General features: G+C 44.1%; 1 protein-coding gene across 2 annotated transcripts in view; it reads right to left on the bottom strand.

Annotated features, from left to right (window-relative positions):
* The window catches only part of C1H20orf27 (chromosome 1 C20orf27 homolog), a 162,155-nt gene that overhangs the window by 107,439 nt on the left and 27,046 nt on the right, over positions 1-27,670 (bottom strand). For both annotated transcript variants that reach the window (XM_029594186.1, XM_029594194.1), the window contains exon 3: positions 553-653. In XM_029594186.1, coding sequence (XP_029450046.1) covers positions 553-653 — 101 coding nt within the window. The remainder of the gene's footprint in view (positions 1-552; positions 654-27,670) is intronic.

The following is a 27,670-nucleotide window of genomic DNA, read 5'->3' as shown; positions in this document are numbered from 1 at the left end:
TAAAACCTATGGTACAGGAATAGCTGCAACAGGAAAATATAGAAATATTGTGAACAAAATATTTTCCTTTATGGGACCCTACTGTAACCCAATATACATACAAGTATATTTCTGATATTTCTTTTCATCTCTGACCACAAAAAAAAGGCAAAACACTCAAAGTTGCACAGCTAACATGGTTTAAATTAAGTATAAAATTTACATTTAATCTCCTAATTATCTAAGGCTGGGCAATTTGATTAAAAAAACCCCACCACGTTTTGCAACAGATTTTAAATATACACACAAAAAATATTCCAAGTCATAGAAGGGAATTTTGAAAAATGTTTACACAATAAGGCTTTATAATTTGAAAACAACAATTTACAAATATTTTAAAGAAGAAATCTAGTATTTAAGAGACAGGCATTCAAGTGTTCATCCAGTCAGACAATAAACCAACTTCAAAAATCAGGTTCCGGAGTTGCTGGGAGTATCAAATATGGTTTGCGATTCTATCATTACTTTACATAGAAATTTCTAGAGAACTTCCCAGACATTGAAAATGCCTACCTTCACTAAAATGTTTCCATCCTCTTCCTGTGAAACCTTAACAACAGAGCTGTCATTTAGCTTTTCCTCAAAACGTACTCCGCTGGATTTAGTCTTTCCAGCTAAAAAATGAAAAGGTAAATACAGCCTTAAAAGCAATGTACAAAATGTTTATTCCCCATTCAAGAAAAAAAATCTAATAATCAGTACAGGTCATAAAAAGGATCACTGTAATCTTTATCTTTTTCTATATTTCTTTACAGAAAGGGTAGTGATGCATGAACACCCTACCAGGGAAGAGGACAAAAGCAAAAATGTTAACAGAATTCAAGAAAGCATTATGAAAGCACATACCCTTCCCTTCCAACCTGGGACATGAAGGATAAGGCACAGATCAAGTGGGATCTAGGACAATGTAACAAACTGGACAGACAAGTTATGCTTTATAGTCCTTACTACCATCATATTCTGTTTCTATATTTTGCAAATTAATTTAGTACTCTTGAAAGGTGACAAGCTGACAGAAGTAGACAATGAAGTATCCCATTTAGCCACAGAATAGATACACATCATTGCACTGCTATAATTCTGGTAGCAAAGATCCACTGATAGAGACAAAAGGTCTTTTTAGGGAAAAAAAAAAAGCTTATCTATTCATTCAAGAGACATAATAGCACAGTACAGAGAAAAAAAAACCTAGAACAACTTCCATAAATTAAGCAATATAATTGGTAAAACTGCATGCCAATATTTCCTGATTAATTTTTTTTTCTCCCACAATAACTATCAACCCTTACAACTTAATATACTCATCCTGGTCAGTACTCCACATGCACACCCCACACAACCACCCATCTCACCCTTATCAAAGAATTAACTATACATTGCAACAAAAGATGCAATAGAAGACTAAAGCTCCATAGGCAAGGAACAGAAAAAGATGTCCCACAGTTGTAGTCTGCCGCTTCAACGGTGAATTTCCTATCTTCAGATATAGAAAATCATTATAGAAATAGTTCACCATAAGCTGCTCCCATAACAGGGTAGTAGGTGAATGAACTCCTACCTATACTGTTAGCAGTTTTGTTGGCAAAAAAAGCTATTCTAAATATAAGACATGCTTGTTCACATCATTAACATTATCCAGCTCATTTACAGTTTCCAACATTAGCACTGGAGACTTGTAAATGATTTTCTTCCCAACAATTCTCTCAATTCTAGACAAAACCTCAGATCAAAATAACCGTAACTTGGTGCATCGGTGGGCGGATGTGCTTAACTCCTTTCAGGAAGCGTGAGATGTCCGGGTGAGAAGCAATGCTGTCGCCCTCGCTCTTGGAGCCGTAGCATGACAATGCGACTACCTGTACCTTGATGGAGTTGAGGGACAGACCCTTCTGTAGTCCGTTCTGCAGGAATTCCAGGATCACGGGGACTTTAATTGAGCGTGGTATGATGTCGTGGTCTTCGCACCAGGCTTCAAATACTCTCCAGATCCTTATGTATGTTAAAGATGTGGAGAACTTACGTGCTCAGAGTAGGGTGTCGATTACAGCCCCCGAGTATCCACTCTTTCTCAGGCGAGCCCTCTCAATGGCCAGGCCGTAAGAGAGAATTGAGCTGGATCCTTGTGGAGGATCGGTCCTTGTTGAAGCAGATCCCTGTGTGGAGGCAGTGGCAGAGGGGTCGCTGCTAGTAGTCTTCTCATGTCTGCGTACCACGGTCTTCTTGGCCAGTCCGGGGCCACCAGAAGAACTAAGCCCCTGTGAAGCTGTATCTTGTGAATGATTGCGCCCAATAGGGACCACGGCGGGAAGGCGTATAAAAGGGTCACCTGTGGCCAGGTCTGTACCAGGGCATCAATCCCCTGGGACTGAGGTTCCCGCCTGCGGCTGAAGTATCTGGGTACTTGGGCATTGGACCGGCTTGCCAGAAGGTCCATGTCTGGTGTCCCCCACCGGTTCACTATCATTTGGAACGCCACGAGCAACAGCTTCCATACTCCTGGGTCTAGACTTTCTCTGCTGAGGTAGTCCGCCATGATGTTGTCTTTCCCGGCGATGTGGGCGGCTGAGATCTCCTGGAGGTTTACTTCCGCCCACGACATTAGAGGGTCGATTTCCAGAGATACCTGTTGGCTTCTGCTTCCCCCCTGATGGTTGATGTAGGCCACTGTCGTGGCGTTATCCGACATTACTCTGTCCGCTTTGTCTCGGAGCCTGTGAGTGAATCTTAGGTAGGCAAGTCTGACCGTCCGAGCTTCTAGGCGGTTGATGTTCCATCCCGACTCTTCTGCATTCCACTGCCCTTGGGCGGTTAATTCCTCGCAGTGTGCTCCCCATCCGTGTAGGCTGGCGTCTGTGGTGAGCAGGGTCCAGGTTGGTGAAGATAGCCTTGTCCCCTGGTTCAGGTGGCTGCCCTGCAGCCACCACCGTACCTGGGTCAGGACTCTGCCCGGGAGTGATAGACGAATGGTGTAGTTCCGGGACCGTGGATTCCATCGTGTCAGAAGTGAGCGCTCTAGGGGTCTCATGTGAGCTCGCGCCCATGGCACTACTTCCAATGTGGATGCCATCAGACCAAGGACTTGTAGGTAATCCCAAGCTGTGGGGTGAGGTTCACTCAGCAGGGTTTGTAACCGGTTCCTCAGTTTTGATCTCCTTGTGGGGGTCAGGCTGACCTTGTCCTCTTTGGTGTCGAATCGGACACCTAGGTATTCTAGCGACTGTGTGGGTTGTAAACAACTCTTGTTTGTGTTGACCACCCATCCGAGGCTCTCCAGTAGAGATTTGACTCTGTTGGTTGCTTGGTGACTTTCCTCTGGCGATTTCGCTCTGATCAGCCAATCGTCTAGGTAAGGGTGTATGAGGATTCCTTCCTTCCTCAGTGTTGCCGCCACCACCACTATGATCTTGGTGAATGTCTGGGGTGCTGTGGCTAACCCAAAGGGTAGTGCCCAGAACTGGTAGTGACGGTCCAGGATTTTGAAGCGTAGGAAGCGCTGATGTTCCTGATGAATCGGGATGTGAAGGTAGGCCTCCGAAAGATCCAGGGATGTAAGGAACTCTCCCGGTTGTATTGCCCTTATTACGGAGCGTAGGGTTTCCATGCGAAAGCGGGGAATCCTCAGGTGGCGGTTGACAGACTTGAGGTCCAGGATGAGCCTGAACGTCCCCTCTTTCTTGGGGACAATAAAATAAATGGAATAATACCCAGTATTTATTTCTTGTGGGGGCACTGGGATTATGGCCTCGAGGGCCAGTAGTCTGGTCAGTGTAATTTCCACTGTCACCCTCTTGGAGGGGTCGTGGCAGGGGGATTCCACGAACTTGTCCGGGGGGGTTTGTAGGAAATCCAGGTAGTATCCCTCTCGAATGATGGTTAGGACCCACTTTTCTGAAGTTATCTCGACCCATCTGTGGTAGAATAGGGCTAGTCTGCCCCCTATGGCTTCTTCCCTTGGATGGATTGGCTGAATCTCATTGTGGGGTACGGCTGGGGCCTGGACCCGAGCTGGTTCCCCTCTTGTTGTGCTTGTTCTGAAAGGACTGGTTCCTGCCCGTAGAACGGGGCACTTGGAAGTTGCTTCTGTATGAATTGAAGCGCTGTGAACGTCTGCCCCTGGAAGATCGGGGGAAGGGTCGCTGGTTTTTCTTATTCCTGTTCTCCGGTAACGGGGACTCGCCCCATTTGTTAGCCAGTTTCTCTAGTTCGCTGCCAAACAGAAGGGATCCTTTGAAGGTCATCCTTGTGAGACGAATTTCGGAAGATGCGTTGGACGACCAGTTTCGGAGCCCGAGTTGTCTCCTGGCAGCCACAGCTGATGTCACTCCTCTGGCCACTGTGCGCACCAGATCGGAAGCAGAGTCTGCAAGAAATGATACTGCTGGTTCCATGGCCTTCCCAGGGGTGTTGTTCCTGGTCTGAGATAGGGGGGCACGTGTCACTACAGTGCAGCAGGCCGGTATTTATAGGGACATAACGGTGACGTCAATGGACTGTTTAAGGATGGATTCCAGACGCCGGTCCTGAGCATCTTTGAGCGCTGCTCCTCCCTCCACTGGGATAGTAGTGCGCTTCAAGATCGCACAGACCATGGCATCTACTTTTGGGCATGTCAGTAGGTCTTTGGCCACCGGGTCCAGGGGGTACATGGCTGTCATAGCTCGTCCCCCTTTGAATGTGGACTCTGGAGCACTCCATTCCAGGTCAATTAGCTGCTGGGTGGCTTGAAGAGAGGGACATGGCGAGAGGTTTGGCGGAGTCCCTCTAGCAGGGGATTCACCTTAGGCTCCCCCGAAGCGCCTGCGTCCGGGATAGCGAGCTCCTTCAGACTGTGGGTGACCAGGTCTGGGAGCTCGTCCTTGGTGAAGAAGCGTCTTATGGTTCGGTGAGGTTCTGTCCCCGGGGGGAGTTCCCCTTCCTCTAGGGGCTCTGTTTCCTCTTCAGAGTTGTCCGTGTCCCCATAGGTGGGGCTTCTGGGCAGTGGAAACATTTGTCTAGGCCTAGAGGGCCCTGCAGCATAAGGGTCTTCTGGTGGAGACTGTGGCTGTCTAGCCGGAGGCTCCGTCTGCATGTGGACGAAGGTGTGTAGTCCTTTGAAGAATTCCACCCATGAGATAGATGCTGGGTCAAAGCTAAGGGGCGTTGAGTCCCTGGGGGTCCCCGTCTGAGGGGGTGTCCCGCTGGAGTTTTCTAGGTCCGGGGTACTCACTGAGGAGCTAGTACTCTGTCCTGGGTGGGACTGGCCCTGGCCTGGATCTCCCAGGACCTCCTCGCACTGGGTGCTGGCCTCTTCGCTTTGTGCGGCTCTGATATGGCATGCTGGGCAGAGGCCTTGAGCTCCGTTCCCAGTAGTGCCATGGCTATAGGCGCGTAAACCCTTCTTTTTTATGTGCTCTGGCGCGTCTAAGATGTGCGTGCGGGTTGTGCGCGTAGATGTGCGTCTAAGTCGCAGATATGGGCTCAGCCCGATGGGCGCGCGAGGTGCGTATAACTTATGCGCGTGGCCCTTGTGCGTGTACTTTATGTGCACATGTATTTTGTGCGCCTAGTTGGCCTTGTGCGCCCGGATCGAGACAGCGGACAGTGCGGCGAATAGGGCCAATATGGCAACGGCAACCACGCGGGCAATTTGGCGACCACATCGGAGGGTCTCCACGTGGGAGGACCCTTGAAACTAACCGGCGCCTGGCCCTGCTAGGGCGGAACAACCCGGCGGCACAGGTCCCAGCCGGTGACCTGTGCGACTCCTCGAATGTAGGAGACCGGAGTCTATGCTGAAGATTTCTACCTTACCTTGTCTTCGGCGCTTCCCGGTTTCGTCCCGGGCGGTCTCCGGCTGCGGGGGAGAGGGCAAATACCTTCACTGCCGTGCTCGAGAGTGCACCCGCTGCCTCTCAGCCGCGCCCGAGATCGGGGGCTAGGTCCTCGCCGCGATTCGGCCACCGGACCGAGGCTCACCTCCAAGGGACCACGGAAATCACCTCGGGAATTCTCGACTTGGGGAGGGACCAGAGGGTATCACCGCAGGAAAGCAGGGCTCGTCTTCAGATGTAAGTTTTCTTCTGACTTTGGGTTTTCTCCGTTGAATTTTGTTCTAACGCTGTGAGAGCGTGCAGATAGTCCCTAACTGCTATGGAGACAGAAAATACTGAAGAGCTGCACTTCCTGCAGAGGTATATGTACTAGGGGGCTGACGTCAGATTGAAATCTGATCCGTCTCTAACTGCTAAGAGGAGTACACTATACCCATTGGTCCTGAGTCCATCTGCTACACGCTAGGAAATCCCTGATTAATTTTTTTTTCTCCCACAATAACTGTCAACCCATACAACTTAATACACTCATCCTGGTCAGTGTTCCACATGCACACCCCACATGCACACTCCACACAACCACCCATCTCACCCTTATCAAAGAATTAACTATACATTGCAACAAAAGATGCAATAGAAGACTAGAGCTCCATAGGCAAGGAACAGAAAAAGACGTCCCACAGTTGTATAGTCTGCCGCTTCAACAGTGGATTTCCTATCTTCAGATGTAGAAAATCATTATAAAAATAGTTCACCATAAGCTGCTCCCATAACAGGGTAGTAGGTGAATGAACTCCTACCTATACTGTTACCAGTTGTTGGCAAAAAAGGCTATTCTAAATATAAGACATGCTTGTTCACATCATTAATATTATCCAGCTCACTTACAGTTTCCAATATTAGCACTGGAGATTTATAAATGATTTTCTTCCCAACAATTCTCTCAATTCTAGACAAAATCTCAGATCAAAGTGACCCTAACTTGGTGCATCGGTGACTATTTGACATTTTGAACCAGTATCCAAATCAAAGAAATGGAACTTGAAGCTTCTAACCTTGTCAAGATAAGCTCTATATAATATCTTAAACTGATTTTCTCTTGTACAGACATCAAAAAACTTATATAAGAAGTGAAACATTTCTGCAGATCTAAAACAAAAAGAAAATCTACACCTAAATCCTCAGATCATTTGGAAGCCAAACCATTTAAATTATATTTTAACATTAACCTGCTATTTTATTGCATGAATAAGAGGTACAAAAAAGACAATGGTCCAACTCTCCCAAAATAGCACCCGATATACCTTTTTGTGATAGTAAAGAAAATAAAGTGTCTGACTTGCAGGAATCCATAAAAATGAATATTGAGAATATTCCACCTATTCTTCAATTCCTGAAAGGAATAGAGGATCATTAGATCCTGGTGAAAAAATGTCCATAAGTCATCTAAAACTTTATTTTTCAAAATATGGAACAGACCAAATTCTAATCCTGGAGGAAGCTGAGTGTTATGAACAATTTGCAGGAATGGGGATACATGAAGATATAATCCAAAAAATACAAGAACTGATCCCCAAATTTTCACCAATGATGAAAACAGTTTTGTTAGGAACTGGGGAACGGGCAGTCTCTTCCGAAGGGATGGGCTCCACCTTAATCAGGGTGGAACCAGACTGCTGGCGCTAACCTTTAAAAAGGAGATAGAGAAGCTTTTAAACTAGAACAAAGGGGAAAGCCGACAATCGCTGAGCAGCGCATGGTTCGGAGAGAGGTATCTTCAAAGGATACTAATGATGCATTAGAATTAGGGCATCCTGACAGTGAGGTTCCAATAATAAGAAAAGTAGTCCAAGTGCCTGTAACTAAAAACTCACCTGAGCTAAAAAATTCCAACAGAATGAAAATACAAACAAAAAACAAACTCTGAAATGTTTGTATGCTAATGCCAGGAGTCTAAGAAGTAAGAAGGGAGAATTAGAATGTATAGCAGTGAATGATGACAGACTTAATTGGCATCTCAGAGACATAGTGGAAGGAGGACAACCAATGGATCAATGCTATACCGGGGTACAAATTATATCGCAATGACAGAGAGGAGCACCAGGAGGCAGTGTGGAGCTTTATATGGCATAGAGCCCAACAGGATAAACATCCTGCATGAGACAAAATGCATAATTGAATCTTTATGGGTAGAAATCCCTTGTGTGTCAGGGAAGACTATAGTGATAGGAGTATACAACCGTCCACCTGGTCAAGATGGTGAGACTGACAGTGAAATGCTAAGAGAAATTAGGGAAGCTAACCAAATTGGTAGTGCAGTAATAATGGGAGACTTCAATTACCCCAATATTGGTTGGGTAAATGTATCATCGGAACATGCTAGAGAGATAAAGTTCCTGGATGGAATAAATGACATTTTTATGGACCAATTGGTTCAGGAACAGACAAGACAGGGAGCAATTTTAGATCTAATTCTCAGTGGAGCACAGAATTTGGTGAGAGAGGTAACGGTGGTGGGGCAGTTTGGCAATAGTGATCATAATATGATCAAATTTGAATTAATGACTGGAAGGGGGACAGTAAGCAAATCCATGGCTCTCATGCTAAATTTTCAAAAGGGAAACTTTGATAAAATGAGAAAAATTGTTAGAAAAAAACTGAAAAAAAGCAGCTACACAGGTAAAAAGTGTACAAGAGGCACGGTCATTGTTAAAAAATACCATCTTAGAAGCACAGTCCAGATGTATTCCACACATTAAAAAAAGGTGGAAAGAAGGCAAAACGATTACCGGCATGGTTAAAAGGGGAGGTGAAAGAAGCTATTTTAGCCAAAAAATCTTCATTAAAAATTGGAAGAAGGATCCAACAGAAGAAAATAGGATAATGCATAAGCGTTGGCAAGTTAAATGTAAGACACTGATAAGACAGGCTAAAAGAGAATTTGAAAAGAAGTTGGCCGTAGAGACAAAAACTCACAGTAAAAACTTTTTAAATATATCTGAAGCAGAAAGCCTGTGAGGGAGTCAGTTGGACTGTTAGATGATCAAGAGGTTAAAGGGGCACTTGGAGAAGATAAAGCCATCGTGGAAAGATTAAATGATTTCTTTGCTTCGGTGTTTACTGAAGAGGATGTTGGGGAGGTACCTGTACCGGAGAAGGTTTTCATGGGTAACGATTCAGATGGATTGAACCAAATCACGGTGAACCTAGAAGATGTGGTAGACCTGATTGACAAACTGAAGAGTAGTAAATCACCTGGACCGGATGGTATACACCCTAGAGTTCTGAAGGAACTAAAAAATGGAATTTCAGACCTGTTAGTAAACATTTGTAACCTATCATTAAAATCATCCATTGTACCTGAAGACTGGAGGATAGCTAATGTAACCCCAATATTTAAAAAGGGCTCCAGAGGCTATCCGGGAAACTACAGACTGGTTAACCTGACTTTAGTGCCAGAAAAAATAGTGGAAAGTGTTCTAAACATCAAAATCACTCTTCTTGTTTCTTACTCCTTCTCCATAGACCTCTTCATGAAAAGTAAATATTAAAACTGAAAGCCCCACAATTATTTCCCTGAAAATCAAAAACAAAGTAATAAATGCTGTATCCCACATAGATACAAATTCTTAGAAAATGCTATAGAAACAAAATCACTCTCTAAATGCAAGAACATTTAAGGTCAGGTAACCAGGGCACAGCACCAAGCAAAACATAGCCGCATAAGAAGAAAATTTTGTCAAGAAGAAATTTAACACTATCATATGTGAAGAGTAGAATATAAAAACAAAGCTCCATCACAAAATGAGTTTGGTGCAACAACATTACAGGTGATATGTGGTACTTTGTGTATGACAGACACAAAATCACAGAACATATAGAAAAGCATGGTTTAATGGAACAAAGTCAGCATGGCTTTACCAAAGGCAAGTCTTGCCTCACAAATCTGCTTCACTTTTTTGAAGGCGTTAATAAACATGTAGATAAAGGTGAAGCGGTAGATGTAGTGTATCTGGATTTTCAGAAGACGTTTGACAAAGTTCCTTATGAGAGGCTTCTAGGAAAAGTAAAAAGTCATGGGATAGGTGGCGATGTCCTTTTGTGGTTTACATACTGGCTAAAAGACAGGAAACAGAAAGTAGGATTAAATGGACAATTTTCTCAGTGGACGGGAGTGGGGAGTGGAGTGCCTCAGGGATCTGTACTGGGATCCGTACTTTTCAATATATTTATAAATGATCTGGAAAGAAATACGAGTGAGGTAATCAAATTTGCAGATGATACAAAATTGTTCAGCGTAGTTAAATCACAAGCATATTATGACAAATTGCAGGAAGACCTTGTGAGACTGGAAAATTGGGCATTGAAATGGCAGATGAAATTTAATGTGGATAAGTGCAAGGTGATACATATAGGGAAAAATAACCCATGCTATAGTTACACAATGTTATGTTCCATATTAGGAGCTACCAGCCAAGAAAGAGATCTAGGTGTCACAGTAGATAACACTTTGAAATCGTTGGTTCAGTGTGCTGCGGCAGCCAAAAAAGCAAACAATGTTGGGAATTATTAGAAAGGGAATGGTGAATAAAACGGAAAATGTCATAATGCCTCTGTATCGCTCTATGGTGAGACAGCACCTTGAATACTGTGTACAATTCTGGTTGCCGCATCTCAAAAAAGATATAGTTGCGATGGAGAAGGTACAGAGAAGGGCAACCAAAATGATAAATGGAATGGAACAGCTCCCCTATGAGGAAAGTCTAAAGAGGTTAGGACTTTTCAGCTTGGAGAAGAGACTGCTGAGGGGGGATATGATAGAGGTGTTTAAAATCATGAGAGGTCTAGAATGGGTAAATGTGAATTGGTTATTTACTCTTTCGGATAATAGAAAGACTAGGGGGCACTCCATGAAGTTAGCATGTGGCACATTTAAAACTAATCGGAGAAAGTTCTTTTTCACTCAACGTACAATTAAACTCTGGAATTTGTTGCTAGAGGTTGTGGTTAGTGCAGTTAGTGTAGCTTTGTTTAAAAAAAGATTGGATAAGTTCTTGGAGAAGTCCATTACCTACTATTAATTAAGATTACTTACAAAAATCGCCACTGCTATTACTAGCAACAGTAACATGGAACAGACTTAGTTTTTGGGTACTTGCCAGGTTCTTATGGCCTGGATTGGCCACTGTTGGAAACAGGATGCTGGGCTTGATGGACCCTTGGTCTGACCCAGTATGGCATGTTCTTATGTTCTTAAATTCTTATGTAATTTTCTTTGAAATGCTTGAAATGTGGAATATAAATCAAATATAAATAATACATATTTACACTTACAGGAAATTTTCACTGAGCTGTCTAGCAGCAAAATATGCAGGTAGTTTTGTACCTGCATAACCTGTAGCAAATTTTTCAAAAGACAGTACCTGTATATCTTGCCTCTGATTAAATGATTACAGCAATGATTTATGAGTGAAGAGAATTTCTGGCATGAAAGTTCAAATCCAGTTCAAACCCATGCAATTGGCTTCATCTTCCCTCAATTAATCTTTAAAAATGACAGTAATAACCAACTCCCTTCACCAGCTTTCAAATGTTAACAGACTTAGGTCACTGCTAGAGGGCTTGATGCAGTCGATCCATATACAAATTCCAGTCCAGGTCAAGTTAGCTTCTCAATTGGGCAGGAAAGGCAGGTCCCCAAAACAAAAATTTTTGCCAGACACTGCAGAATCACCTGTAAAAGGAGCATTCTGCGCAGACAGAACTTATTCAGGCCGATGCAATACCTAGTGCCTTTTTGGTAGCTGGCGCACCGAGGAGAGGTGGCTGTGCACAGGTTAGGAAAATAGATGCTTGTAAAATTGAGCATCCCTTTTCCTAACCTGACCGCAAGCACACATTTTTTTTTTTTTGACAGTTCTACTTTTTCAGTTCCTCTGACTTAATATCACCATGATATTAAGTCAGAGAAAGTACAGAAAAGCTATATTTTCTGCTTTTCTATACACTTTTCGGGCTCCTCAAAAATGAACACGACAAACTGGAGTACTTCCAGCATCTTGTGTTACGCATCCTCCTCTGTGAGCAACTGGAAGGGAATAGCCTCAGCCATGGCCCTGACAAACCCAGCGAAGTTCAGATCTTCAGGGGGACGACAGAGTCCTTTCCTCAGGCGGGGAGGGCTCCAAAAGGGGGTCTTGCGAGTAAATCAGAGAAAGCCTCTGTGGAATCATCCCCCAAGGATCCTAAGGTCCTTCCTCCTCATTAGGGCCAGCGCGGTGCTGGCGAGACCCATGTGGGAAATCAGCCCTGGGCTCCGACAGCTTCGGAGGCCTCAAAGGCACCGCAGGAATCAACGGCACCAGAGGGACCCAGTAAGGGCTCAGGAAACCAAAGCCTCGGGAATATGGCACCAGCTGCATCTTCCTCCTCGGAGGACCAGATGATCGGGTCCGCTCCGATCATCGGAGGCCGTTGGGGGATCTCAGGCCCCTCGGGCACTAGTTGTATCGGTAGTGTGCCTAAAAGGACGTCCACTCTAGCAGAGGTGTTGGGATCGACGGCGGAGGCTCGGGCACGGTGCTCTGAAGCGCCTGAGCACTGTGGTCTGAACCCTGCAGTCCAGCTCCTACTGAAAGTACGGTGAGGCCAGGACTGAGGGAAGGGGGACAAGGCTTCAGCGGCTCTTCCTTGGGTCTCTGAGGTGGCATGGTGCCCGGCACAGACATTGGTAGGGATCGCCTGGGACTCCTGGGGCATCAGAGGATGGGCCTCCAATGGCCGAGTTCACTTCGGTGGCAGTACAACCACTGCTAGTACTGTCCCGGAACTGGAAGCCAACGGTGACCGGTGGCCATGCTTGCGGGATCTCCCACGGTGCTTGGCCCAGTCTTTCCCCGGCGCCGAGGAGACGAAGGACCCCGATTGTCTGGGATACCGGTGAGATCATGGAGGACGTCACCGTCCCCACGATCCTTTGAAGAAATGAAGAGAGGAACAGTGAGAAGGAGCGTATCAAAGGGTACTCCGCGACCTCTTGGTGTCGAGGATTCTGACAGGTGTGGATGGAGCAGACTTGGACGAACTGAAAAGTTTCTCCATCTTATCAAGACGTGCCCGATGGCCTTTGGGGGTCATCTGATCACATCTAGTAGTCTATTTTGTATTAGAACCAGATAAGCTATGGACTCAACTATTTTTTCATTTAAAGGATAAGGTTTTAGGTCACAGGATTGCTATTTTTCCTGGTGCTGCTAAGGAGAAACAAACTAGAAGAAAAATACTTCTTCAGTATAGGCAAAGAGTCCTCACTCTCAGGCCGATACAGTGAAAAGTCGCGGGAGAGCGGGTGAGCGCCCGCTTTCCCGGTGAGCGCACAGGCCACTCTCCTATGCGCATGATTCAGTAAAAAAAAAATATTCAAATTAGGGCCCGCGGTAAAAAGAGGCGCTAGGGACACTAGCGCATCCCTAGAGCCTCTTTTTTGACAGGAATGGCAGCTGTCAGCAAGTTTGACAGCCGACGCTCAATTTTGCTGGCGTCGGTTCTCAAACCCGCTGACAGCCACTGGTTCGGAAACCGGACACCGGCAAAATTGATCGTCCAGTTTTCAACCCGCGAGCCGATTTTAAATTATTTTTTTTTTATTTTTAATTATTTTTAACATTTGGGACCTCTGACTTAATATCGCCATGATATTAAGTCGGAGGGTGTACAGAAAAGTAATTTTTACTGCTTTTCTGTGCACTTTCCCGGTGCCGGCAGAAATTAACGCCTACCTTTGGGTAGGCGCTAATTTCTGAAAGTAAAATGTGCGGATTGGCTGCACATTTTACTTACTGAATCGCACGGGAATAACTAATAGGGCCATCAACATGCATTTGCATGTTGCAGGAGCTATTAGTTTCGGGGGGGGGGGGGGGGGGGGGGGGTTGGACGCGCGTTTTCGACGCGCTATTACCCCTTACTGAATAAGGGGTAAAGCTAGCACGTCGAAAACGCGGGTTAACAGTGCGCTCCGCCGGAGTGCAATGTACTGTATCGGCCTGTCTGGGAGCTACTTTTCTTTTACAATTTCCCTATAAGCGTTCTGTTAAATTGGAAGAGGTCAAATACAGTTCTTTGATCCTGCACAATTAAAGGGATTCATTAAGAATAGGACTCCTCATAGTGTAATTGACTAAGATATCATGTCTGAATCCTAGCATAGGAAGATTGACTTGCTCCTTGCATAGGCAAACAATATACCTTGAGACACTCCTTTACTTCTGGCATTATTTCTTTATTTAATGCCTCCCCTGTGGTGGTTTAATTAATGGTAGATTTCTATTTTAATTAATTTTTAGAAACATAGAAACATGATGACAGAAAAAGACCATAGGGCCATATATTCTGCCCATCTGCCCAAGTCCCACCACTTCCTTACAGATTTTCTTGAATTCATATACTGTTTCCCTTTTTCTTTTCCCTGTGGTTATTCTATAGTCTAATCTCCCATCTGTTTCTATAATCTCAAGTTTTGAGCTGTTTATGTTGTAAAAGCATAATAAAAAGTAAATTAAAAAAAACTCATGCATGGTTGTGTAGCTTCTGGTTCAACCCACCATATCCCATTAATGCATCATGCATTGACAGAGCGGTTAAAAAGCAATGATTTGGATTTTTTTTTTTAAATGTGCATTTCTAAAGGGTAAATCTATAAATTTAAATGGCATGTTTCTTATTTTTTTTCATCAATACGCCAAGGAAAAGAGGAAGTTGTGCATGATACTATAATCTGCAGCAGGGTAGATAGCCAGGAAGTTGGGGTAGACATGAAGAAGGATCTAGAGATGCTTGAGGAATTCTAAAGTCTGGCAGCTAAGATTTAATGCTAAAAAAAAAATAAAAAATGCAGAGACATGCATTTGGGATGCAAAATCCCAAGGGAATGGTATAGTATAGGGGGTGAAATTCTTCTGGCTACATCATATGGCACATTAAAGCAAAGATCTGAAAGATAAGACAAGACTGTAGTGCAACTTCAGCAATCTGCCCAAACAGATCCTCCTCTGAGAAACTGAGGGACTGCCTGAGGGATACAATTAATCAGCATGAACAATCTCCCAAGTCTGAAGTCTCAAAAGCCTGAAGTTATGTTAAAAAGGCAAAGTGATCAAATCAGACAGTGAGGAAACACCCCTCAAAAAATAATGAGACTGAGAAAACAATCAAAAAATTATTGAAAAAAAAAAAAAAAAGAGGCAAAACCTCCCCAAAAACCCAATGTAATCAAAGGCATAGAAAAACAAGTTGATAAGAATTAACCTTTTGCAGGTATGGAGCTGCAAGCTGGTGCAATCTCACAGGCCCTGCAGTGGCCCGGCCTCTTTTATGGGTTTCCCAGATAACAGGAAGCCTGTGTGTAAGAAGGGGGTCAAGGCTAATGCAGATCTTGGAGAGTTCACTGGCTTGCAGTCCCCATGCCTACTTTGTTTTCTTGCTGTTTCTTTGGCAGCAGCACTGCCTTTCTGCAAGCACCTGTTAACCCTCTCTTATTCCTGGATTAGACAGTGAAGAAACTAGTATAAAAAAATAAAATCAAGAAACATATAGACATGATTTAATGGGACACATCCAGCATGGATTTACCTAAGGGAAGACTTGCCTCACAAATCTGCTCCATTTTTTGAAGAGGTGAATAAAGGTGACCCAGTAGATGCTTACCTGTAAGATGTTCTCCGAGGACAGCAGGATATTAGACTACACGCACAGGTGACATCATCGGATGGAGCCCGGTCCAGAACTTTGAGCTCAAAGATTCTAGATCTTTCAAACATGCCCTATTGAGCATGTGCAGCTGTAGTTATCACCCTGCACCCTAAGCAGAATCCCTCAGTCCACGATACTGCTCATACATGGAGTAACCAACTCCCGGAGAGGAGGGTGGGTTTCGTGAGGACTAACATTATGCTGTCCTAGGAGAACACCTTTTACAGGTAAATAATTCTGCTTTCTCCGAGGACAAACAGGAAGGTAGTCCTCCCACATGGGTGATTCCTAAGCTATAGGCTGTCAGAGCAGGACAAAGCAGGAAACCAAACAGTGCTGAAAGCACCACCTCTCTTCCTTTTGCCTTGAGGCAGCCGACCTACAAATGGATCTAAGCAGGAAAAGAGTTGGGTTCTACAAAGAGAAAAACCATAGAAAAGACTGAGACAAAACCCCAATGCACAGCAGAGGCACCTAAGGCCTAAAGGGAGTGATGTGAACGCCAACAAGAAACATACTCCACATCACGGAAAACATTACAAGCAGGGTTTAGGATCAGTAGACCCCGACGACGACAGTAGATCTAAAACCCCCTGGATACAGGAAAACGTCTAGAGATGCAAACAAGAGAAGAATTCTTGGACGAACACCACAGTTTCCTTCGGTGTTACAAGACAACCGAAAAACCAACTGGGGCCTGACAGCTCCCCAGAAAGAAACTGTGGTCCACTGCCAACTGAGGACAGCATTCATCTGCAGACATGTGCCCCATGTTTGGCTGATAGGCACAATGTACAGAAAATCCCAAGCAACACATGGAAGAATAATCAGCAACAAAGCAGGGTCTGTGACAGACCCTACGTGCCAAAGTACCAGACATAGCAGGACAGCATAAAGAGTTTCAGTGGATGAAAGCCAATCCCTGAATGGGATCACTAGCTCAAACCCCCGAGCAGGGAGATAATATAGGCCTGAAGCTCACTTACACTGCACCCTGTCAAGGGCAGAGCTATCCATCCTGTCTACAGGATAGTTCAGGTGAGCAGGAAGGCACTTTAGCTTTTCTCACTTCACAGAGTTGTCCAAAGGCAGTACTGGCCAGAACTTATCGAACAAATAGGGAAAAAGTGGTGTATCTAGCAGTGGGGAAAACTAGAGCAAACCCTGGTGGATGTGATGCCTATTCAGGTGTTTCCTTGGCAACCTACACATACTTGAGCCCACTCTTTCCTCCACCCCCCCCCCCTTTTGAAATACTATGTGAATTTGGGACCAGTGGGAATCTTCTTTGGTGGGCACTGCTAATTTTTACCTCACGCACCTATTTCATTATTCTACCTTTCCCATGGGATTGATATCCCAGTTTTTTTCAAGGTCGGTTACCCAAGATATTACAAGTATCAGCCATCCTCTTTGGAATGGGCCCAAAAAACAGAAAGGAAGTTGGTCTAACAAAGCTGTGAGGGATATGAAAAAAAGAGATAGATCCGAAGGTCCTTGGTGGTAGTTTATTAATAAATCAGTTGCCCAGTAGATGCCCGACTCTAGGCCTGAGTTTCACCCATATAGGGACTGCTTCAGGGGCTACAGAATAAAAGCAATCAATGGGACAATTAAAACAAACACATATATAAGAGAAAAGTATACACTTTTATTATTTCAGATTTGTAACAACTTTGGAAATGTGTCCTAAAATACACACAGTCACTCTCACACATTCATACTCTAAAAACATCAAACCTAATACAAGGAAATAGTGAGCCACAAAACCCAAAGGTTTATACATTCATATTTTTCTCTTTCACCCTATACAAAGGCATGTATATGAACTTCCTGTGGTATCAACCACTTACAACTCTATCCAACTTTCGCTTATGTTTTCATATCACAACATAACTGAGTAATGATACAAACTTTTTCCAATATATCTTCATCTGGAAAACTTCCCCGTATAGGTTTCTTTACTTCTAGACAACACTCCTTCTTCTTTATGTAAACTGTATGTTTCCTTGTATTAGGTTTGATGTTTTTACAGTATGAATGTGTGAGAGTGAGTGTGTGTATTTTAGGACACATTTCCAAAGTTGTTACAAATCTGAAATAATAAAATTGTATACTTTTCTCTTATATATGTGTGTGATTACAATAGTGGTAGAGAAAGTGGTTCAACGTCACCCATAGTGTGTACAATTAAAACAAATACATTAATAACAAATAAATATATAACATTACATATATAAAATCATTAAAAATCCCACATCACAAGATAAATGTATAAAACATAAAAAGATAGAGTATTTAAATCAATTCTAACCAGTAAAAATTATAAAAAAGCAAAGATATATATATTCAAATTAAATTGTAACAAACATATATAACCAAAGACCATGGCAAAGATTTTTACCTGTTCAAGCATAAAATGTGTTACTTAACAAGATGCACACTGAACATCCAATGCCTATCAAGTATGCACAATCAGATCTCATCAAAACAATCATGCAGTCATAAAATATCTTTAAAAACTTAACTGTAATCTCTGAAGTCATAAAATACGCGTTGTACGCCGTGGTCCATGTAAGCATCAGGGAGTGTATTTGCTTAGGGGCGTTTAAAAAGAAAAAACTGGCACGAAACAAAACGTCAGTCAAATTGTGGGCATGACTAAGATGCATCATAGAAACATAGAAATTGATCAAAAACCGGAACAACCACCAAAAATGTGGGGAAAGCACATAAAAAAATTACTAGATATTAATAAACAAGGACTAAAAAATACATATTTATTAAGATGAATCTAAACTAAAAAGTGTATAAATGAACAAGAATAGAAACCAGGTGGATTGATTAATAAATAAATAATGTATATCTATGTAAACCACTGAAAAAAAAAAAAAAAAGGAGTGGCTGGGACATATGAATCAAACCTAATAAACCTATTGGCAAAAACAAGGGGACAAAAATTAAATGATAGTTGGTAGGCAAATAAATTAGAGGTTATAAAAATTAAAACCATATAGTAAAAATATGAATAGTATAGAAAAAGCCATGTGTTGCCCGTGACTTGTAAAAACACTGAAAAATCGGTCTAAATTTAAACCATATGGTGCCATGGTCTTAAAATCATATATGAATTTCTGTTCTTGCTGAAGGAAAATTGGAATCAAAAAGTTACCCCGAACTCAGCGTTCGAGGTAACAGAAAGGTATGGGAAAATAAGTGTGAGAGCTTGCTGGGCAGACTGGATGGGCCTGTTGGTCTTCTTCTGCCGTCATTTCTGTTTCTAAGATAATGCCTCTATAACACATTTTCAAGTAGGCATTGCCCCTTAAAGCAGAAAAAAGTCCAACATATGCAGGGGAGATAGGAGTAAATGGGTTACATGGCCATCTTGAAGACAGCTTGCTAGTGCCTCCCTACTTCCCCACCCCACCATCTTATCTGGATCACTTCAGAGAAGGAATTTTTTTTAAAGATCTGTAACAAAATTTTTTTGGTGAAACCACTCACCACTGGAAGATCCTGTCACAAAGAGCCTGATTTCCAATGGCAATTTAAGCAATACTCTGGTCAGCTAAATTGCCAAGGTATGGAATTGTCCAACTGAGTGGACTTGCTGATATGCTTTGCTACAGTTTAAAGCTTCAGAGAAAACTCTAGTTTTCCATTTTTATAGAGGAACTGCGGTTCTCTCATGCATGGTCTCTGAGATCTGATGTCATCCAGTGGCGGGAACACAAAGCCTGAAACAGCAGCAAGAAGCCTCTCCACAGACACACACAGCTATGAAAAAGGTGCTATCTGATAAACTTTTATAGGCAAGAGCTGTTAGCAGGGTTTTCAAAAGTAAACAATTCAAGCCAAGATTTCAAAATAGCAGTCTTTCCCCTACCATTCCTGCATTAAGGAACAGAATGTAGTTAACAATGGTTTTGAGCCTTAAATGCAGGGTTTCTCAATCCATTGAATGTTGAGAGAACACTCTATACATAGTTAATACATTTACAACCATTATATAGAGACTAATTCTCTCCAAGCACACAGCATGAAAAGGACCCAAGTGCTGAGACACAGAGTAAACCTATTTCACTTTATATCCAGAGTCAGCATAAAAAACTAGACATTTAGGTAAACCTGCCATCTACAGCTAAATTGTGGAAACATTTTTGATTCTTACAAACAGCATCCTTATAAATGGGCTGGAGTTGCTTAAAGGTTTGCAGTAAAGAAGATGGCATTCAAAATGGAGCATTACCGAAATACAAAACAAAACAGCGATATAAGTCTGATATCTTCACCTTCGCCGGCGGAGCTGCTGGAAGCCGCTTTCGCTGCCGGCTGCCCCCGGGAAGCAGGGGAGCCGCGGTGCGCGCCTCGGGAGGAGGGGAGAGAGGACTGGGGCTGCTGGAAGCATGCAAAATGAAATGGATACGTGGACTCAAGCCACCATCCACCGCACCTGAGCCCCACGAGACGCCGACCGAACCGCCGGACTCTAACTGCCTGACCCTCGCCGCTGAAATCGCCAGACCGGACCACGCCACACTCAACACGCATCCCGCCGGTCCCTACTCACCCAAGAGAAGCCGGACCGGACCGCGACTGCACCGCAGAGGGCCCAGCAGCAGAAGGAAGTCAGCAAACAGAGACAGGACTTCAGGCCGCGCGATCGGTGCCAGCCCATCGGGGTAAGGCCTCTCTTCTCCCGTACCTGCGACCCGCGTGCGCCACCGATCCGCCCCCCACTCTAACCCCACCCCTGGGAGGCGGAGAGCAGGAAAAGTCTTTAAAGCCTCCTGCTAGGCCCAGGCGTCGCGCACCGAAGGCGTCGCATGCCCCTTAGTTGCGCCCCTTTGTGCCGCCCCTCATACCCCTCGTCCAGGGCACTACCGCCCAGACACACGTCCACTCTCCCCACTTCTAAAACCCAAAACAACAAGACACACAAACACCCACCCACCTCAATTACACACAATGGCCAAAACATACTACATTCCCAAACTCCCCCACCACATCCACCCTGCCCGAACAAACCCCACCAGACGCCTCAACAACATCCACATCAACCCCAACATACTCCGATCCGCACTTACAGTTCTCACTATCTTCCTCATTAACGCACAATCAATCACAAAAAAAATCCCCATCATTCATGACCTAGACTCCCTACCAGACATTCTCTGTATAACAGAATCCTGGCTGAAAAACACCGACACTGTTCTACTAAATCAACTGCCCAGAAACACATACAACATCTTTTCAATACCCTGACCCAAAAGAAAAGGAGGCAGCCTACTATTCTTAGCACACAAAAAACAAATTCTCCTCTCACACACTAAACCTCCCACCCCCCTTTGAGACCAACCTATTTAAATCAAAAAACCTTCAACTACTCCTCCTCTACGCACCCCCTGGTCTCCTCCAGCACAACATTTCCCCCCCTATTTGATACCATCACCTCCCACATCAACCTACAAGAGCCTGCCATTATATTTGGAGATTTCCATCTCCACATAGACACCAACCCCCTATCCCCCACCAGCAAACTCCTCCTCTCCACCATGTCCGCCATTGGTTTCACTCAAATCATCAACACCCCCACCCAAAAATCTGGCCACACCCTTAACTTACTCTTCATCAACAAAATATCCACAACAAGCCCACCCACAGTAACCCCCACCCCATGGTCGGACCACAGCCTCATTCCATTAAAACTCCATACTTCTAATAGGCCAATGAGAGAAATATCCAAAGGAACGCTACAAGCCCCTCCAACCAAAGCCACGCGACTCATTGCATCCAGGGACCGAGCATTTTCGACAGCAGGCCCAGCCATCTGGAACAACCTCCCTGCTGAACTCAGGCTGGAACCTTGCCTGCTAACTTTTAAGAAAAAACTCAAAACGTGGCTGTTCCGCCTAGCCTTCCCAGAACCCTGGGATACACATTAGACGTTATCTACTCCTCTGATTACCTGGACAGCATGGATACCAACTCTAACATGTGGACTAACTCTAATCCGAACTATCTCTAGTCCGGAATTTGTTATTTCTCCTTTTAACTTAACTTTATCTTTTTTCTTCCAGCTACCTAAGCTTCCAAGTTCACGGTCCTCGTTTAATGTAACTTTGTTTCTTCCTTTACCTAGTTATTTTTTTACCCCTGTTCGATGTAAACCGTCCTGATATGGTATTTAACTATGAAGGTCGGTATAGAAAAATGTTAAATAAATAAATAAATTCAAGCCAAGATCCAGCTCCAAATCACCTCCCGGGAACCAAACAACCACATCATCGAATTCACCAAACCCTGCTCCAGTGAAGACCTCGCTGAACTACTACCAGAAGCTTTAAAGACCACAAACTTAAATGACGCCAACTCCGCCATGAACTCTTGGATCTCCTTGAATACAGATATCGCCAAAACACTATGCCCTACAATAAGAAAAGAAATCAAAACCTCTACAAAGCAAAAATCTCCATGGTATACACCAGAACTAAAAAACAAAGCGAACCCTAAGACAAACAGAAAACATGTGGAGAAGAACACCAACGCCAAACCTGAAAGACAGATACAGAACGCTACTTCACAAATATACAGCGGACCTCAACACAGCAAAGCGCAACTTCTACACAAAAAAAAATACATGAATTTCAATTCAACCCCAGGACCCTCTTCTCCTATGTCAAGGACCTAACCAACCCAATCCAGAATGATTCAACGCCAAACTCCGCCACCATCTCCAGCGAAAAGCTAGCACTATTCTTCAAAGACAAAGTCGACAATATCATAGCCAAGATCCCCCCTTATCCACAAGGACACAACAGAAATCCTCCCACCCAACCCCACATGGTCTAAATTCATCCCAGTCGCATCAACAGAAATTGAACCCATCATCAAAAACACCAACCCTGCATCCCACCCCTTAGACCCTATCCCTATCAAAACCCTAAAGCTAATCAGCAAGATTATCGCCAAACCAATAACCGACATCATCAACCTATCACTCGAACAAGGAATCTTCCCTGACAAACTCAAAAACGCCGTGGTCGAACCAATCATCAAAAAGCCTCAGCTCGACAAAACAGATCCAGCTAACTACAGACCAGTATCCAACCTCCCATTCATAGCAAAAATCATCGAAAAAACAGTCAACAATCAACTTACGGACCACCTTGAATCACATAACATCCTACACAACATGGCTTCAGAAAACTTTTCAGCACTGAAACCCTCCTTCTCACACTCACCGATACCATCCTCAGAGGGCACGACCAAGGCCAGTCATACCTCCTGATACTCCGACATTTCCGCCGCCTTGGACACCATCAACCACAGAACACTCCTCACCAGACTCAAAGAAATTGGACTATGAGACACTACAATCAAATGGTTTGAATCATACCTCACAAAACAGATCCTACAACGTAAAGATAAACTCATCAGAATCCTCCCGAGTACCACTTACACATGGCATCCCACAAGGATCCTCTCTATCCTCAACCCTATTCAACATATACCTCCTCCCATTCTGCAACTTCCTCTCAGAATCAAACCTCACTTATTTTGTATATGCAGACGATATACAAATATTACTCCCCATAAACAAATCCATTGAATACACCCTGGACAGATGGAATAAACTCAGCTCGAATATAACCCAACTACTATCACAACTATCACTCTGCCTCAACCAATCCAAAACCGAAATCCTTCATAGCCCCAATCGCCCCGCGACACCCCTCAGCAACAACACCACAAAAAACCTAGGGGTGCAACTCACAACATCAACAAGAAACTTAGGAGTGACTATCGACAACCAACTCAACCTCAAACACCACATCTCTAACATGACAAAAGATGGATTCTTCAAACTGCTAACACTAAAAAAACTCAAACCCCTTCTTCACGCTCAGGGTTTTCAAACAGTCCTACAATCAATAATCTTTTCAAAACTCGACTACTGCAACACATTACTTCTTGGCCTCCCCGAAACATACATCAAACCTCTTCAGGTGCTACAAAACGCCACTGCCAGGACCATCACCAACATAAAAATATGCAATCACATCACACCCACACTAAAAGAACTTCACTGGCTACCCATTAGACAGAGGATCCAATATAAAACCTCACACTCATCCACAAAAAAAATAAACAACAACGAAATGAACTGGCTAAAAACTGCAATACTCCCACATTCCACACAGAGAAACCTCAGGTCCTCAGACACTGGCCTCCTCACTGTTCCCAGCTCCAAAACAGCACACCTCACCTCCACCCGCAAACGAGCCATATCAGTAGCAGGCCCAACACTGTGGAACTCATTCCCACCCCCTCTCAGAAATGAACCTCCCCCCCCAAGCTTTCAGAAAACAACTAAAAACATGGCTATTCAGAAAAGCCTTCCCGCCAGATACCTAACCCCCCCTGAGTTCAACACTCCTAACCCCCTGAGTTCAACTCTACCTAACCCCCCCCCCCCCCCCCCCGAGTTCAACACTTCTCTAAAAAAGAAAAGTGTGAACTCCCAGCCACTCCCCTCCCAAGCAATGCTCTAACAGCAATGTTTCTCTCCAGCCCCAATACAAGTTACCTCGTTACAATATAATATGTAAAATGTAATATAAGTTTCCTCGTTACAAAGTAAAAATGTTATAATTTACAAATTACCTCTTTACAATGTCATATCCTACTTATATTAATATATTATAATTATCTCAAATGCTATTACCTTTATATACTACAAATGTTACAATTTATACTCATCTCTTTAGATCTTAGACAAGTTACCTCGTTATAATGTAAAATAAGGCAGACCATGCCCTATTCACTCAGTTATATGTAAACCGATGTGATATCTCGATCGAATATCGGTATATAAAAGTACACTGAACCGACGATTTCAATGTGTTATCTACTATGACACCTAGATCTCTTTCTTGGGTTGTAGCACCTAATATAGAACCCAACATTGGAGAAATTACTTACCTGATAATTTTGTTTTCCTTAGTGTAGACAGATGGACTCAGGACCAATGGGTATAGTGTACTCCTGCTAGCAGTTGGAGACGGATAAGATTTCAATCTGACGTCAGCCCCTAGTACATATACCCCTGCAGGAAGTGCAGCTCTTCAGTATTTTCCTCGAAAAGCATTGTGGATATATGTGTGACTGACTGATTGATTAACTTAATAATTTGGTTAACTTGGATAACTTCATAACTTGGTTAAACGTTCAACTTGATTAACTTGAACTGGTTGATTGACTATAGCTGGAGACCGCCAGTGTACTCAACCGGAAAGCGTCGACACCCGGCAGGGTGGATGCCCTAGGTAAATGAAAAACATGGCTTACCCTTGAACATTTGAAGGCCCTGTGTGATGGCAGCCAAGGGTGGGATGCTGAGTCCATCTGTCTACACTAAGGAAAACGAAATTATCAGGTAAATAATTTCTCCATTTCCTAGCGTGTAGCAGATGGACTCAGGACAAATGGGATGTATAAAAGCTACTCCCGATCCAGGTGGTAGGCTGCCCGTGACCCACTTAGTATTGCCCTTGAAAATGCTGTGTCCTCCCGAGCCTGAACATCCAGACGGTAGAATCTGGAGAAGGTATGGATGGAGGACCATGTAGCCACCCTGCAGATCTCGGCAGGTGACAGCATTCTAGTTTCTGCTCATGATACTGCCTGGGCTCTGGTAGAATGGGCTTTGACCTGTAGAGGTGGTGGCTTGCCAGCTTCTACGTAGGCCGCCTTGATGACTTCCTTGATCCAGCGGGCGATGGTTGCCCGAGAGGCCGCTTCCCCTTGTTTCTTTCCGCTGTGAAGGGCGAAAAGGTGGTCCGTTTTTCGTACGGGCTCGGACAATGCCAGGTATCTGGATAGGAGTCTGCCGATGTTGTGGTGGCGGAGACTACGGGCTTCTTCCGAATTCTTCCGGGCATCCGTCGTTGGTAGCGAGATGGTCTGGTTAAGGTGGAAGTGTGAGACCACTTTGGGGAGGAAGGAGGGGACCGTGCGTAGTTGGATGGACCCTGGGGTGAGCCTGAGGAAAGGCTCACGGCAGGACAGTGCTTGTAGATCCGATACGCGGCGGGCTGAACACACCGCCAGCAGAAATACCGTCTTCAGGGTTAACAGGTGAAGGGGCAGGCCTCGTAGGGGTCTGAAGGCGGTTCCCACTAGGAAGTCCAAAACTAGATTGAGATTCCATAGAGGTACTAGCCACTTTAGTGGTGGGCAAATGTGTTTGACTCCTTTCATGAAGCATGACACGTCCGGGTGAGAGGCTATGCTGTCTCTCTCGCTCTTGGAGCCGTAGCATGACAGGGCCGCCACCTGTACCTTGATGGAGTTGAGGGACAGGCCCTTCTGTAGTCCGTTCTGTAAGAATTCCAAGATCACGGGGACAGTGAATGAGCGTGGTTTGATGTTGTGGTCTTCGCACCAGGCTTCAAATACTCTCCAGATCCTTATGTAAGTTAGTGATGTGGAAAACTTGCGTGCTCGTAGGAGGGTGTCGATTACCGGCCCTGAGTACCCGTTCTTTCTCAGGCGAGCTCTCTCAATGGCCAGACCGTAAGAGAGAATTGAGCTGGGTCCTCGTGGAGGATCGGACCTTGTTGTAGCAGGTCCCTGTGTGGGGGCAGGGGTAGGGGGTTCCCTGCCAGCAGTCTTCTCATGTCTGCGTACCAGGGTCTTCTTGGCCAGTCCGGAGCCACCAGAAGAACAGCAAGAAAGCAGCAGAATGACCTAGCAAAAATATGGGATAATATTTTGTGGGCAGATGAGATAAAATGGGGCTTTCTGGCCAAAATTAAAAAAGATATGAGTGGCACAAACCTAACAATACCCATTCCTCAGCAAACACCATCCCAACAGTAAAGTATGGGGGTGGCAGCATCATGTTGTGGGGATATTTTTTCTCAGTGGGGAGTGAGCATCTTGTTAAAACTGAAGGATGGATGGATGCTTCCACATATGAGATGCTGCAAGATAACCTGCTTCAGTCTGCTAAAATAACAAAAACTTGGGAAAAAGTTCACTTTTCAGTATGACAATGATCCCAAGCACAAGGCCCAAGAAACAAAGCATTGGTTGAACAACAAAAAGGTAAATGTTCTATAATGGCAAAGTGAAAGTCCAGATCTGAATCCAATCAAAAATCTATGGCACTATTTGAAAATTGAAGTCCATAAGCATCATTCAACCAACCTGAACAACCTGGAGCAAATCTACCAGGAATAATGGTCAAAAATCACTCCCAAACACTGGTAGAAACTTACCCAAACAGACAAAGCTGTTACTGCAGCAAAAGGTAGTTCTACCAAGTACTAGTCTGAAGGGGTTGAATACTTATGCAAGCAGCATTTTTCAGGTTTTAAATTTTATTTAACAAAAAATGCAGAGAAATAATGAATTGTGACTTTGAAAATTTAATTTAAGAGCATACTTGTTTGCAATAAACATACTGCCTATAACAATCTGTGTAAGTGTCATTTGTATTCCACACAAATCTGCTTTTTTTAGGGGGTCAACTACTTTTGCAAGCCACTGTAGATAGTCATAGTTTAATGAGACAAGCCTAACGTGGGTTTAGCCAAGGGAAGTCTTGACTCACTAATCTGCTACACTTTTTGAAGGCTTAAATAAACATGTGGATAAAGGTGAGCCAACTGACAGTGTATACAGACTTTCAAAAAGCAGAGTTGCTTACCTGTAACAGGTATTCTCCTAGGACAGCAGGATGTTAGTCATCGGATGGAGCCCGGCAGCATGCATCCATGCGGGGTCCTTCTTCAGTTTCTTAATACAGAATTATGAAAAAATAAAATAAACATAGGAGAAACCTAACTCCATGGAGTGGCAGATGGGTTTTGTGAAGACTAACATTCTGCTGTCCAGAAGAACACCTGTTACAGGTAAGCAACTCTGCTTTCTCCTAGGACAAGCAGGATGGTACATGGGTTAATCCCTAACTACAGGCTGTTCCCAAACAAGCAGCAAGACCAACAGGCACCTAACCTGGTGCAAAGAGACACAACAGACAGAGGGAAACAGCCTGAATC

The sequence above is a fragment of the Rhinatrema bivittatum genome, chromosome 1 (assembly GCF_901001135.1).
Source record: "Rhinatrema bivittatum chromosome 1, aRhiBiv1.1, whole genome shotgun sequence".
In the NCBI taxonomy this organism is placed as follows: Eukaryota; Metazoa; Chordata; class Amphibia; order Gymnophiona; family Rhinatrematidae; genus Rhinatrema; species Rhinatrema bivittatum.
Note: the sequence above shows the minus strand (reverse complement) of the source record. Positions and strands in the feature narration are given on the sequence as shown.